Here is a 14343-nt window from a genome sequence, read left to right as displayed (position 1 = left end):
AGTATAATTTGGATATATTATCTGCCTCTCTTGAGATAAATTGACTTAATTCTGGTGATTTTATAAATGCAGAGTTTAAAATATGTCAATTCTTTTTTTGCATAACAATATAAGTGGGCAGGGGTGCCATATCAGTTCAGTCTTTTTCAGTCTCTGTATCTTCTCTTTCACTCTCAGTATGGTATTGCTGATCACAGCCTATCAGCAAACACCTGCTTTGTGTAGCTGTATCTGTCTCAAGTCACTGAGAAGGCGTAACAGCAAAGTTCATATATCCCCAACTTTGGCTTCTTATATAAACCTGTGGTGGTTTTCTTCCATGTGAAGAGAGGTTCAAATATAACCATAAAGTAAAAGAAGACTAGGAAATAAATTTAGCAGCTGTTTCTATAATCTGTATGTAAATTGGAATACAGCATTTTTATTATTTATTTTGCTTCAAGTGTTTTGGCTTTTTTCACATTTGAACTAGAAAATTCTATCAGACTACTAAATATATAATCTTTTAATAATTCTCAGAAAATTTCTTTACAACTTTGGTTGCTTTAAAATATCACAGGTTGTTGCATTACTGTAATTCCTAAAAAAAAAAAAATCCCATAGGTTAATAGTAATTCCTCATCTAACCATTATGTGCTGTAGGATTCATTTAGTGACTTCTAAAATAGCTAAAACTTGATAAATGGGGTTTACAAAAAAATTCACTTGCAAATCAGTAAATTGACCTCAGAATAATTTTCAAATTGCAATGTAGAAAAATTGTAAAGCTATAGTAAAAAATACAGAATTGTCTGCAGTTCTAAATAAGATCTAATTGCATTAATTACAAATTTAAGTAAGGCTCGTATTTGTAAAAAGGAATCTTCATCAGAACAAAATGAAAACATATACCAGCAATAGTAGTAGGGCAACAAAGTGAACTTGAAGTTTTATGATGCCTGTTCCCCATCTGTGAGAATGACTTGCACATATAAATCCTATTTTCCAGAAATCCTCATGCCTTTAGTTATAGCAAAGACTTTACATTTAATGATATGTTGAAATAAATAAGTGATTTCTAGCTATCTGTAATGAGGAAATAATTGTACAGCTGTTTAAGATGCATAACAAAATGACTTGGCATCATTCCTTGTTTTTTTAGTGATACAAGCAAATACATTCCAAATAAATCTCAATTTAAATGACATTATCCTTAACTGGAATAAAAATAAGAAATTACAGAGAAAAAAAAGGGTGCAATTAATACTTATCAAATAAAAAGCAATTTCAAAATATATATAGCAATATCAAAATAAATTTCTTATTTTGTTAAAAAATTCTCTAAAACTCTGCTGAGATCAATAATCATGTCAGAGAAATAAATAAACAAACAAACAAAACAAAAAACCACCACAATAAAACAAGTAAAAAAATCTTCACCTAAAACAAAACAAGAAAAATAAACCAACAAATCCCGCAGAAAAATTAATTCTGAAACGTACTTAGTTTTGTTTTAGCAACTGAAAGCGAAATGCCCATTTCAGGAGAAGTAATGCTACCCAGCAGATATATTTACATCAAGGCTGACTTCAAGAAAACCCAGGCTAAATTTGATGATCTTTCTCCTAATTTCTCCAAGCTACTTATAACTAATAATATATAAGGATTCAAGATTTATTTTTAAACACTTTATAAGACTAATTAATTTCCTGTTATGTGTGTATCACAGAAGCCATTAATATGTTATACCAGCTATTGTCAATGTCTCACCAGAACTTCCAATAAGCCAGAAATGATAGAAATTTTCATGTTAGAATTTCCCCACACATACTTTACTGCCAGTTTTGGTAGATGTTCTACTATATTAAACTTTTCACATTAGTCCACTGACATCTCTCATTGGTTAACACTAACTCTGCTTTATGGGCTAAGCGTATAATACTGTAAAGGCTATATAATTTCTCTGAAGGAACAGAATTTAAAGCACAGCAACACTGAAACTGATTCTTTTGAGTAGGAGAACTGCATCTGGCTGAGGCAGGATTATGATTCATTTGAACACAAAACTGAATTAGTTTTCTTCTATTGGCTACTATCTTTCAGACATTCAAAATAACAGATACCCTTTTTTCTTGAGACAATGGGGTCAAAAAAATGCATGTTTTGTAGTATAACTCTTCATTTATGTCACATCATCTTTTTGTGCCTTATTTGAGTTAAAGGAAAAAAATAGAAATTTAGATAATAACTTGAATGATATAGTTTAGCTTGCAAAGAAGGTGGTAACAGACCCTTTTGAGATTCATAGAACCAGCATTTTCTTTCTAACCTTGCTAAACTAGGTGAAGGGATTTTTTAAATTAGGTGGGAGCTAGAGATTTTGAATGAGTTAGTAATTCAACATCATTTGTTCTGGGATACAATGTGAATGATATAATATTATATAAGAATGAGTGTAGCACCATTAGTTTAATATAGGAATATTCATTCTTATAGGCTTTGCAAGCAGACCTGGATTTAAGTCATTTGGGTGCTAAAGCTAAGTCCAAGAATAATCATCATGAAAATATTATTTAGTTGGATGTATTTTTCTTAAAGTCATCCACTATCATTAATGCAAAGATAATTGACTCATGACTGTAAAATGCTTGAATAAGCCAGTAACAAGCTATTCAGAAAACAGAGGTCCACCTTTATCAGCTATTCAAAAATGATTAATTCATATAGAGGAGAAAAGACACAGAAAATTGTGTTAAACTTCTTCATAACACAATAATATTTGGAAATATTATAGAGAAAGATGCTAATATTTAACATTCTCCATAAAGGTTAGTTGAAATAATAGATTTTCTGTTCACCTTGGTAAGGAGTAGCTATGTTTGCATTTACAGTTAGAGAACAAATAAAACTTGCTAATCTTTTAAGTGGCTGCATTATCAACACATTTTAAATGGGAATTAATGTCCTTATTTCTGCTAGCTTATTTAACTATATAAAATTTTAGCAAGGGAGTAGCATGAAGTGAAGGTATTCAATTTATGCATTTTAATTAAACTATTTTTGAAATTTTCCATTGAAACATAAAGACATATGGATATGAAGATCTGTGCCTTTATAAGGAGAAGAAATAACATAAAATCATCAGCTTAGAACTGAGGCTGTCAACACCCTGTCAAATGTATATCACATGCAAATAGAAGAACTAATATAAAGACTGAAAAGGGCCCATATGTTTTGGGTTCCTTTTTAGTCCCCTACATTTACTACCTATATCTCACTCATGTTTTAAAGATGATATTGCTAAAAGTATTATGATAACTGTGGACATTCTTAAGAAACAAATCATCAAAAAGGCCCAAAACATCACCTCCCTTTGAAGAATTTTTACCCAAATCCCCTCAAAAACTGAAACAAGTGCACACATTTCAATTCTGGCCCACAGAAGAGAAAGCAAACAAATGCAGTAAAACTCCGTATTTGGTAGGAGCACAAACAGTGCTGAGCCAAGCATAGGGAAAGGGAATCCTGATTGCCAGTTCTATTTTGTTTACTGACACACTGTTACCTGCCTGTTGCTGCCCTGAGTACTTTAGTAAAAGAAGAAAGATTGCTTCCTTACAGTTTCAAAAATAATTCTTAAATCCATTTTTATCACGTAGGTGCAATCTCACCTGGCACATCAGCTCTCACTCTACATAAGCCCAAGCACATAATCTACTATAAAAGGTTAAAAAGACCAGCAGAAACAGCTAATATTCTCCTCCCATGCCAGTCCTTTCAATACTTGCTGTTCCTCTGTCTTTTGTTTTCCATTTACTTAATGGAATCTGCCTGCAGAATTTTTGGGGTGTGGGTTTGGGTTTTTTTAAACATTACCAGAAAACTACCCATTAATTAGTTTTTACACACCGCATCAGTTATTATTGGGTCAGAATCACCTTGTGGGGATGCATCTCTGTGTGTGTATGTGTGTTGGGGGAAGAGAGCCAGCCTCCAGCACAGTGTCAATATGGTCAGCAGGGATAGGTGCTGAGATCTGGCCACAGGGCATGAAGGCCACACAGGACACCCATTAATCAATAAGGTCCACCTGGAAACCCACCCACACCACACCCCCTTGTAGTCTCTGATTGACTGTAGCACCCTCACTGTGGCCAAGGGGACAGGGAGTGGTCAGTGAATTGAAGGTCCTGCCTGGAGGGAGTGGCCACCATAGCTAGAACAGATAAAGAGGCAGCACATGGTCTCCACTGGGCTTTTGAAGTTGTCAATGTGACCTTCTAAGTGGTAACTGTATTCTTTCTCCTCTCTTTTTCTTTACTCTTTCCTTTCTTAATCACCTCCTGCTTTATTCTTTTCTTCATCTGGTGGCTAACTTAAACACTTATTTCCTGTAAGTTATGAGTACCTGACTCAAGTTGCATTGACTTTGAGTTTGCTTGGTGTAACAAAAGTTCCTTACTACAGTAATGCTTGCTGGTTCTGGTAACCTGTTGTAATGTTTTTGTGAAGTTGCATATTGTCTTTGTAAAACCCTTTTTGCCACAAGGCCTATAATCTCACCAAATTAAAAGAAAACTCTTGAGTAAAAATGTGTCATTGTTCTCTGGGTGTTAACTCAGTGTACGAAAGAACCAACGGCTTTACAACGGTTCATGTGAGGGAAATCTTTTGAAGGCTGACATTAAAAATGTAATACCCAGTAAAAGTAGAGCCTTCGGGACTGGCTCTACTGGTAACGTTAATACCGTGAACAGGTACATTTTTACTTATGCTGAAATTTACTGAAAGACAAAAATCATATGAGCATTGTTCAAGCTTCAATTTTAATAAAAGTTCCTTTTCCCCTGTAAAACAAAAAAACATGTTAAAATGCCCTTAACATAGAAGAATATTTTCTACATTTAACTGGTTTCAACACAAATAAAGTGTTCACCACTAATAATGGACTATTCAAGCAAGAAGAATAGCAACTCTGTTTCTTTCAGTGTAAATCTAAAAGATTTGCTTACAGCTATCAGAGACCAGGTTGTTTACAAGCAAAACTGGTAGATGAAGATAAAAGCAGGGGAAATAAAGCAGATAGAAATTTTCTCATACTTTGGAGACAATATATTCTTTTTATTTTCCTCCCACATAGGTAATTAAGTCTAAAAATGTTGGATTCTGGATACATAGTGCACAAATTCAGTTATCAGTAATATTGTAAAGGAGGAAGTGACTGTTACAGAGTTCCTGGGATTAATATAATGGATTGGCACATAATGACTCTACAGATCTTAAATTGTTCATATGCCTTCATGTAGCTTTCATAAATGTTAAAACAAGAGCAAGTTATATCCCTACGTAAAAAAAAATGTAGAGAGATTTCTCTGTTTCTTATAGTTTGAAATAAAAACCAAAAAGAAGTACACCATTAATGTAAGTAGTCAGAGCAGCTACATCAAAGAGAACAAGAGAATTGCATGCTGAATGAAGCAAGTGAAAAACAAATTATATGCTCTGAAACTTCCTTTCTATACCAGTTCAGAATTGATAAAAGGAAACTCCTTTTCTGCATGTGGAGTAAGAGTAGTGATTTGTGTTAAACATGCTGTTTCCCTCTAATGCTGCAACTCAGTACCTGCTGTTTCATTGTTTCAATCACAGTGCTTGACAGATATAAATGTGATCCATGGTCAGTTAATTCATGCAGCAGGCAGCTGACCTCATGACTTCATTAAAGAACATATCAAAAGTGTATTACAATACTCAGTCTATTCAGACTTTGAATGGAATATTAGTTGCATTGTTCTAGTAATCTAAAATCTTAGCACCAAGAAAAAGTAACGCAAAGATCAACTTCTTAGTCAGTTCTGGTGAAAAGAAATGCATTATCCATTTCTTAACCAAAGTTTGTTACTAAAACCCTGACCTTTAACTATGAAATATCACAGGTTTACTTTATTTGTGTTTGGAGGAAGGAAGACCTGTCTGGAAGTCGTTGTAAGGATCTTGAATTTAAAATGGTGAATTTGTTACCCTCCCTAACTCATAGTTAAAAGGGAACTGTGTACTCACTGTACATCACCTGGCTTTCTTCTTTAAGACTGAAAGTTATTTTTCCGTTTGCTTTTTTTTTTTTAAACTTTCTTCCATTTACAAAATAGTGATAATTTTAGATAGGTTTACAGCATTTGTTGACTATTTTTGATTCATTTAAGACTAAAGTATAACCCTAATATCCTACTCCTGTAGCCAAAAGCTTATTCTCTACAGCCAGCAAAATAGGCAAAGGAGGCAGTATTTTCCCATTTATTTTTTTTTTTTCATTTTAATTTCTTGTTCTACAAAAAATAAACTTCCTGCAAATTTATCATCAAAAATATTTTACTGCAATTAACATAAATAAGTCTAAGGGAATACAGAAAAAAATATGTGAGTAACCAAGACTGCTTTCCTGATCTTGAAGATATTGATAAATTGCTAGGTATATTCCCCAGTCAATCACACACAAAATCTTCCACTGACTCTTTTTCAGCTTCTGGAGATGAGATGTAATCAATATGAATAGAAATCAACAGAAACTTCAGAACTGGTACTGTGAGAAGTTTGGGAATATGTAACCACCAATGTGTTTCCTAACGAATTTTCCTTTATTAGGTGAACACATGAAAAAAGAGCATGATACAATTAAGGCAGTTTTCAAGAGTTTCATCTAAGAAAGGAGGCAGGAAGAGACACAATGGGTTTCACAGATATAATTTCTTCCCACAATACCAAATTTCAAGTACTTCTGTCTTGCTGTGATATCAGATAGGCTGAAAAAGGAACTACTACTCCTAGCTGGTAAATTTAAAAACCTTGCCACTACTTCACTAATTTTTCTGCTTCATAAGAAAATTCCAAAATTGTTAGTTACATGCTTTGCATAATACCATCTAGATATTTTTAACAGTAAGTTGAGCAACTTGGTTGGTTGGTTGTTTATAGGTTTTTTCCATGCTATTTATATGTTAATAAATACTAAGTATCTTTCAAATTAAATCTTTCTATATTAATTAATGTTACAATGAAAATAGGTATCTACTTGGTTCCAAAGTAAGCAGTGAGTTCAAAAGAAAATAAACAGACTTGTGCATTTTTGATATTGACTAGCCCTTGGTATATTTTTCTTTGATTGTGTTTTGGTTTAAAAAGAATATAATGCTTCTTTTCTTTTAAAACCATTTGTTTTATATTTTATTTCTTCTTGCTGCCTGATTTCATCTTACATTAGTTGTTCAGGCCTGCTTATACCTTAGTTATAATTAGCCCTCTTTGGATATGTCTGTGCCTGACAACTAATGACAGAAAACCTAACCTAAAGCACAGATGGCTGAATTTAGATGAGATAAAACAGCCTCGATCATAGTTGTTTCTTAGAAATATATATTTTCATAATCCTTCTCATTTATTAAGTACATGGAAGATTAGGGCAGAAAAAAATGTTAATCAAATATGAGTTGCATGGTACTTCTTGTTCCTTTGATTTCAGAGAGGCAAGTTTAATTAAAGTGCACATTTTGACCAATTAGACAATTATTTAATCACTTTATGGATATCTTACTGCAGTGGGGTGCTGTTGCCAATGGTAGTAGCAACTCACCATGCTCAACAGCAGCTTTAAATATGTAGTTGGCTAAGCAATATATGCACCTGAAAATATATTTTGTTGATTACAGTAACAAAATCTATGAACAAATCTACTGAAAAAGCTACTAAATTTATAGAGCGAAATTTCTCTATAAAACTCTGGTAGGTTCTAGTATCCTGTTATTCCCTTTTTCATTTCTCTTTTAATGCAACAATTCTATTCACATGTAATTGCTGTGCTTACCATTTTGCATGACATGTTACATACCATACGAGATTAGAGCAATTTAAAGTGTACATGTACAGTGTACGTGTACAGTAAAGTGTACGTGTACAAAATGCAGTATGTAGCCTGTGTTAATTTAAACTATGAAGTGAAAAAATCAAAAGATGTATTGATGAATATTTAACACTAAAAATGTGATACAAATACACATTAAAGCAACATTTGGTTTGTGATTTCAGTTTCTTTAATTATCTGTGGTCAGAAAATTATGCTATAAGAAACAAATAATTGAGACACCTCGGGTTGATGAATTTTTAAATTTTTTTAAAACAGAATCAGTTGAGAAATGTATTTTCTGAGATGCTTAATATCAGCTTACCTGATACTGCACTATGGCAGATAAACCTCAATGATATGAGGAACTACAAGTTTAGAAATAACAAGTAAGTTACATGATTACATACCTTAAGAACATCTCCTTGGGCTAAGTGAAATGTTCTGGCAGAAATATTGATTCCTTTCCCTGCTTGTACCTGAATGCTATAGATACATTCATGGTTGTTTTCATAGTTAAGAGGATAATTTGGGGACAATAAGATTCCTTCATTATTTGTCGTGGAAGCTCCACATTCAGCTGCAATTAAAAGAAAATGTTAAGGCATTTTTTAATAAAACACATACATACTTTTAGTAATGGTGATGTTAAAATAACTTAGCTCAAGATTATTGACATTTATTAATATCTGAAATCTAGTTCTAAGTATATGAATATGACAGTGATTAGAGGCTGCAAGAATATTTCTAAATTCCAACACTTTAATATGTATTCAAAAACATGAAGAGTTAAAATCATATTAGTGGCACATTTCATAAATATGATGTTTAAAAGGATCTTTCTTGAATTTTGTTATGGGGGAATATATTTGATTTAACTTCTCTAACACAGAAATTCGTAAAGACTTGCAAAATAAATGAAAGTAAAAGAATTCTAGAAATTTATATACATCTTCATATATACATGCACGTGCATAAATATACATACATGCAGATACATACATTTTCACACAGATTAATGAAAAAAGATATTTTTTCTCTAATATTAATTTATAAAAATAAACAACATAATCAATGGCATGGCATAAAAAGTTATGTTATATCTACCAGATAAATGCAGAAAAAATAATTGCAATAATAAAATAGTAGGAAAACATAACTACCTGAGGGGAAAAAAGTGACTAAATAGGTTTAAGATTGAGTTAAAAATAAGAAAATATTCCCAAGTTATACTGTTATTATTCCAAAAAATAAACTTCATAATTCAAGATTTTAGCAATCAAGATTACTAAGGAAACTAACTTTGTTTTACTATCATATTTTGGACTATTTATGTCATTTTCAAGTCATTTGTTGCATTGCATTATCAGAGGTTTCAATTAAATACTGAGAAAATATTACAATTATTTCCTTTACTTTTTATTTAGTCTTGATATCTGACTTCCAGAATTAGGTTACTTTTAAATTCAACTGTTACACTAAATTTTCTGGGTTTATATTTATTTTCAGGATCAGTTCAATATGTTTGGCATTTATTTTGCCCAGTCTCATCAGAATGCATCTCAGTTATTTTAACCCAGGAAGTTCATTGGTTTATAATTTCACAGAATAAGAAACTTTGTTGTGCAAAACTATATGGTACTTTTAATGGTTTGAAAAGACATTTAAACAATCTATGGTGTGTATTCTAAAAGCTTTTATTTTTTTGGTAACATTATTATAATTCCCACACCAGACTTGTTTGAGCAACATTCAGGATATGGAAATATATACATTTTTATGTGAAATCAGTACATCAAATGACAAAAAAAAAGAATCAAAACAGAAACAACAAAGGAAACCAAACCCCAAATCAAAAGAAACCAGAAAATAAGAAACCAAAACTTGATTAACTACTCTTTCTGTATGCAGCTAAAGCAAACATTGTGCAGAAAGCCAAATCAGACACAGATCAAAGCAGAACAAATGCTTGGTGACTACGTTTAATTCAGCAATACAGAACAAGTACCCAAATGATTCACGTGTCATTACTTTCTCCTAGAACAATTGGATACACATAATTTAGGCAGAAGTGGAAAACCTTCTAGTCCACATGATCACACTTGTCCTTTTATTCATTCTCAAATAAGTGGGTATTTGCTACACTGAAGATGCATAGGTCACTTTGAATTATAACATAAAGGAGTAAGATGATTGTAATTTCAAGTTTGTGAAATAACCTTTCAAATTTCAGAGAGATATAAAAGCCAAAAGGCACAAAGTAATTATGGTTTAAGTTCATCCAACAACTATGGGTTATGTCAGAACTATAATTCAAAGCAATTTTTAAAAATCTGAATGTAGTAGTGAGGTAACTGTTAGGACAGTTTTAACTAATATTTCAGAACCATGCTGGTTTTTGTTAAAAATAAGGAAATCTTTCATGTCATAATATTTGTCAATTGATTTGAATTTTCTGAATTTAAAGAGCATTATTCAAATTGTAGATGCCCCATCCATGGAAGTGTTCAAAATCAGGATGGATGAGTCTTTGAGCAACGTGATCTAGTCAAAAGTATTCCTGCCCATGGCAGAGGGATACACTACATGATACTCAAAGGTCCCTTCCAACCCAAACCGTTCTGTAATACTTTGTATGATTGTAAGCCTTGTGTTAGCAGACAAGAAAGCTAGTTCAGTAACAGTAGTCTTGAAACCCACAGTACAATCGAATTTCTCCCATGGCATTCAGCTATATCATCACATTTCAATGGAAGCACAACAGTGCAGCCTACAATAGTGGCTCCTTTGTACACCTCTCAGAGGAATTCTGACAAAATTCTTGACTTTTCTTCTTGCCTCCTGTCAGAGCGAATTATGACTTAAAAAACCACAACAAAACAACTAACTGCAAAGCATCACACACAAAAACCCCAGGAGTATATTTAATATTATAGGACTTCCCAATCTATACCATTGATTGTTCTATCTGCCAATCTTCACCTCTGTCTGTAAACATGAAAAGGCAGCTATGCTGTTTAAAATTTACATGGAACTTCATCTAACCTACAGTTTCTTTCTATTCTTTGATGTTAATACTAGAGCACAAATGAAAAAGAGACCATAATAATTCTATTTACAATTAAGTCTTGAGTAAAAAAGTGCTAAGAAAAAATAGTGTTAACTGATTTCTTAAGTTTATATAATTCCAAATATTAAACATACATAATTTGTTTAAAGTGTCTGGAAAATAATTTTAACAGGCATTTCAGAGGCACTACAACTCTATGAAAAAACCAACATATTCACAAACTTTTTGATGAGACTTCTGCTCTATGTTACAAGCTGGAGACAAGCCCTCACCATACTGATGAAAACATTGATTCCTTAGGACCATTCTTTGATTTTGCCTCTAAAAAACCCCAAAACTGAACAAGCATTCATACTTACTACAAGTATTTTGTTAAGAATTTATTACTTAGAGTGTAAAAAGGGAAATTTTTTCACCATCCATGGAGAAGTGCAAAGCAAGCAACTTACAGATTATGGAGTATTTTCTTTAATCTTTAGATATATCCCTTTATTAACAGTTTGTACTGTTGATTGAGTTGGAATTAATTCACAGTGACTCATATAGTGGGTGTTTTAGATTTTTGAACCAAAATCCTATGGATAACTCACAAATGTTTCAGCTACCGCCAAAAAGTGCTTGCTCAGTGACTACAGACATCCACCCTAAAATGTGCTGAATGATGAACAGAATTATCAAAAATCTTTATGCTTTTTTAGAAAAAACTTGTTATAAAATTTTTGCCAGCACAACATCAAGCCCTTTGGAATAGAGATAATGACATTATTTGAGCAATTCAGTTCTAAATATTCAGTTAAAAAAAAAAAGTTTGCTATTTGAACATTACTTTTTCATTTAATATTATTAATTTAAAAGTTTCAATATCTAATTGAAATTATTGTGAAGATTTTCTTCATAAATTGAATAATTATAATATTATTATTTAGCCTCCAAATACAAAAAGGAAAGATAGCTTCTAATTTACTGGCAAATAATTTGATATAGAATTGATTATTATTGACTACTCTGTTTCAAGACTCGGGATATTGGCCTTTTTTGTATCCAGAAACAAATGCCTGGCCTTCCACAAAACATCATCTTTTTTATCTGTCTTTCTTCCATTTTATTCTTGTATTGACAAGCTGAACACAAGTACTATGATCAATGGTTTGTTTCTCATTTTTATTTTGTATATATGAACGTGTAGATGATATCAGAAGCATTCAAGCTCATTAATCATTTTGACAGAAAATGCCAAACACAAGGCACAATAACAATACATAAACTTTAAATCCAGTATAAGTGGTCAACAGGAACTCCTACTCTCCACTTGTTTGAATTTCATTATTACGGCACATGAATTAAGCACGAAATTAACAAAGGCTTGATATTTATGGGGAATAAATTGCTGATTAAGTCATTCTACTTTAATTTTCAAAGGTAAGGAAAGAATTTATTGACTAGAAAATAATTTATTCCTAGTGTTATAGCTTTTCTCTTCCCCCCACCAAACACCCAAACATAAACATTATTTTCTATTCCATGAAAACTAAATAGATTTTTTTTTATTTGTCATGCTGTGCAAGTTCCTCTTTACTGATAATTTAAGAATTTGTTTTCAGTATACTGACACTTCCAGAAATGTATTAAGGAAATTTAACCTGTCTTGAGGACCATGCCTGCATTCATTACTATTCTTATGGTTAAAAATTTATTAACTTCAACACAAAAATAACTTTTTTCCTCAATTGCTCTGACTCAGCTTCTAAACCATCTCTTCTTTAGGTTCATACACAAATATTGGTTATGCATATGATAAATTTATAATTTTTTCTTATACCAAGGTAAGCATAGTTTGGACATAAAAAAATATAATGTGGTTACTAACAATAAATAAGAGGAAACACATAATCAATCCATAGTTATTATGCGATCAGCATCTCAAATACACTAATATTTTACTATCAAATTAGAATAAAAAATAAAATATTTCAAATGCACAGTTATATAGATGTTTTCATGTGCAAACCTTTCCATATGGCACATACTCGTCAATAAATTTTGAAAATATATATTCTTGAATAATAGAGGCACTTAAGTAACTATGCTACTTTTTAGAGATCTGTTTGTTTCAAAAGTTCTCAACAGAATCAAAAACCAAATATTTCTGAAAGAATTCAGCTCAAATAACACCCTTAAGCCATTAAAAGCTAGGTTTCTGGTCAAAGCTACACGCATAGACTTCCTCTACAGTGAGTGGAGAGTGCTAGGAACCATCAGAAACTGTTTCCTCTCAGTTATCTTAGCGATAATTTTAAAATCAGAAAAATTGTTCTAAGGATATTTTGAGGATGTGGTTCTTGTATAGGAAGCCCAGGTTGACTGTACTCCTATACATGGACCTACTTTTATGAAATAAATCTGGTCTAAGTGCTCTAACTACATTTACACAGTTTTGTAATCCAAGTATCACTTGGAAACTTGCATTGGCAAAAAAAAATTCAATTAGACATCTGAACTGGTAAATACTGATTTAAATTTATACCCAGGTTTCCTAAGCTATTAATCAAAATAAAAGGGGAAGCATTGTGTCCTCAATCTGAATTATTCTCAAGTTTAGACTATGAAGTATAATGATATTAAGAAAAGGTTAAAAAATAGACTAAGGAGATAGGGAGAATATGAGAGTATATTAAAAAGTAAGAGGTGTATTACCATGCTTTTCCATGCTGTAAATCTGCAAGTCCATGGACAATGACTACACATACAAGCAAATGAAAGCAGCTGACCACGTACCCACACACCTTGGAAGAGGTGCACTCCATACTCGTCGTCCACCACCAAGACAAATAACCTCTGAAGCTCCTTCTAAACGATATCCAGATGAACAGGAGAAAGTCAGAATATCTCCCACTCCAAAATTAAATCCTATTCTGTTACCAAATTGTGGGATCCCAGGATCTTCACAGGGTTCAAGATTATATTCTGAAAACAAGACAGCAAGTGAACTTCTACAAGTGAGAACAAGATGTTTTCTACCAGTCATATTTGTAATCTTGCAGTCTAGCGATTTCTGTAAATTTCCACCTGTCTGTCAATACAGACTCCGTATTTCAAAACAAAATGAATGTGTGAATGTTAAACTGGCAATTTCACGACATCAAAAAGTATGAATAAATTCACCACATTTTAAAGATGCATAACACAATATGATTTATCACTGTTATAAGAACCATAAAAATCTCCAAATGAAAATAATGGCACAGCTAAAAACCTAAATAACTGACACTTCAGCTTATCTGGAATTTCACTAACTGAAGTTAAAATAATATTATTTCTTTCCTTGATTTGATAATGTGTCTTACAGTTTACTGCCATCTTATCCTGTAGCAAAATGTGTCCTCTGCATCTACAGAGGTAT

General features: G+C 32.2%; 1 protein-coding gene across 1 annotated transcript in view; it reads right to left on the bottom strand.

The window, feature by feature from the left end:
• Positions 1-14343, bottom strand: part of CSMD3 (CUB and Sushi multiple domains 3) — a 602810-nt gene that overhangs the window by 216178 nt on the left and 372289 nt on the right. Inside the window, exons 22-23 of the mRNA XM_071553967.1 lie at positions 13719-13907; positions 8284-8453 (exon numbers count right to left, since the gene is read on the bottom strand). Coding sequence (XP_071410068.1) covers positions 8284-8453; positions 13719-13907 — 359 coding nt within the window. The remainder of the gene's footprint in view (positions 1-8283; positions 8454-13718; positions 13908-14343) is intronic.

This window comes from Pithys albifrons, chromosome 4 (assembly GCF_047495875.1).
Source record: "Pithys albifrons albifrons isolate INPA30051 chromosome 4, PitAlb_v1, whole genome shotgun sequence".
NCBI lineage: Eukaryota > Metazoa > Chordata > Aves > Passeriformes > Thamnophilidae > Pithys > Pithys albifrons.
The sequence above is the reverse complement of the archived record's forward strand: the minus strand, read 5'-3'. Positions and strand labels throughout refer to the sequence as shown.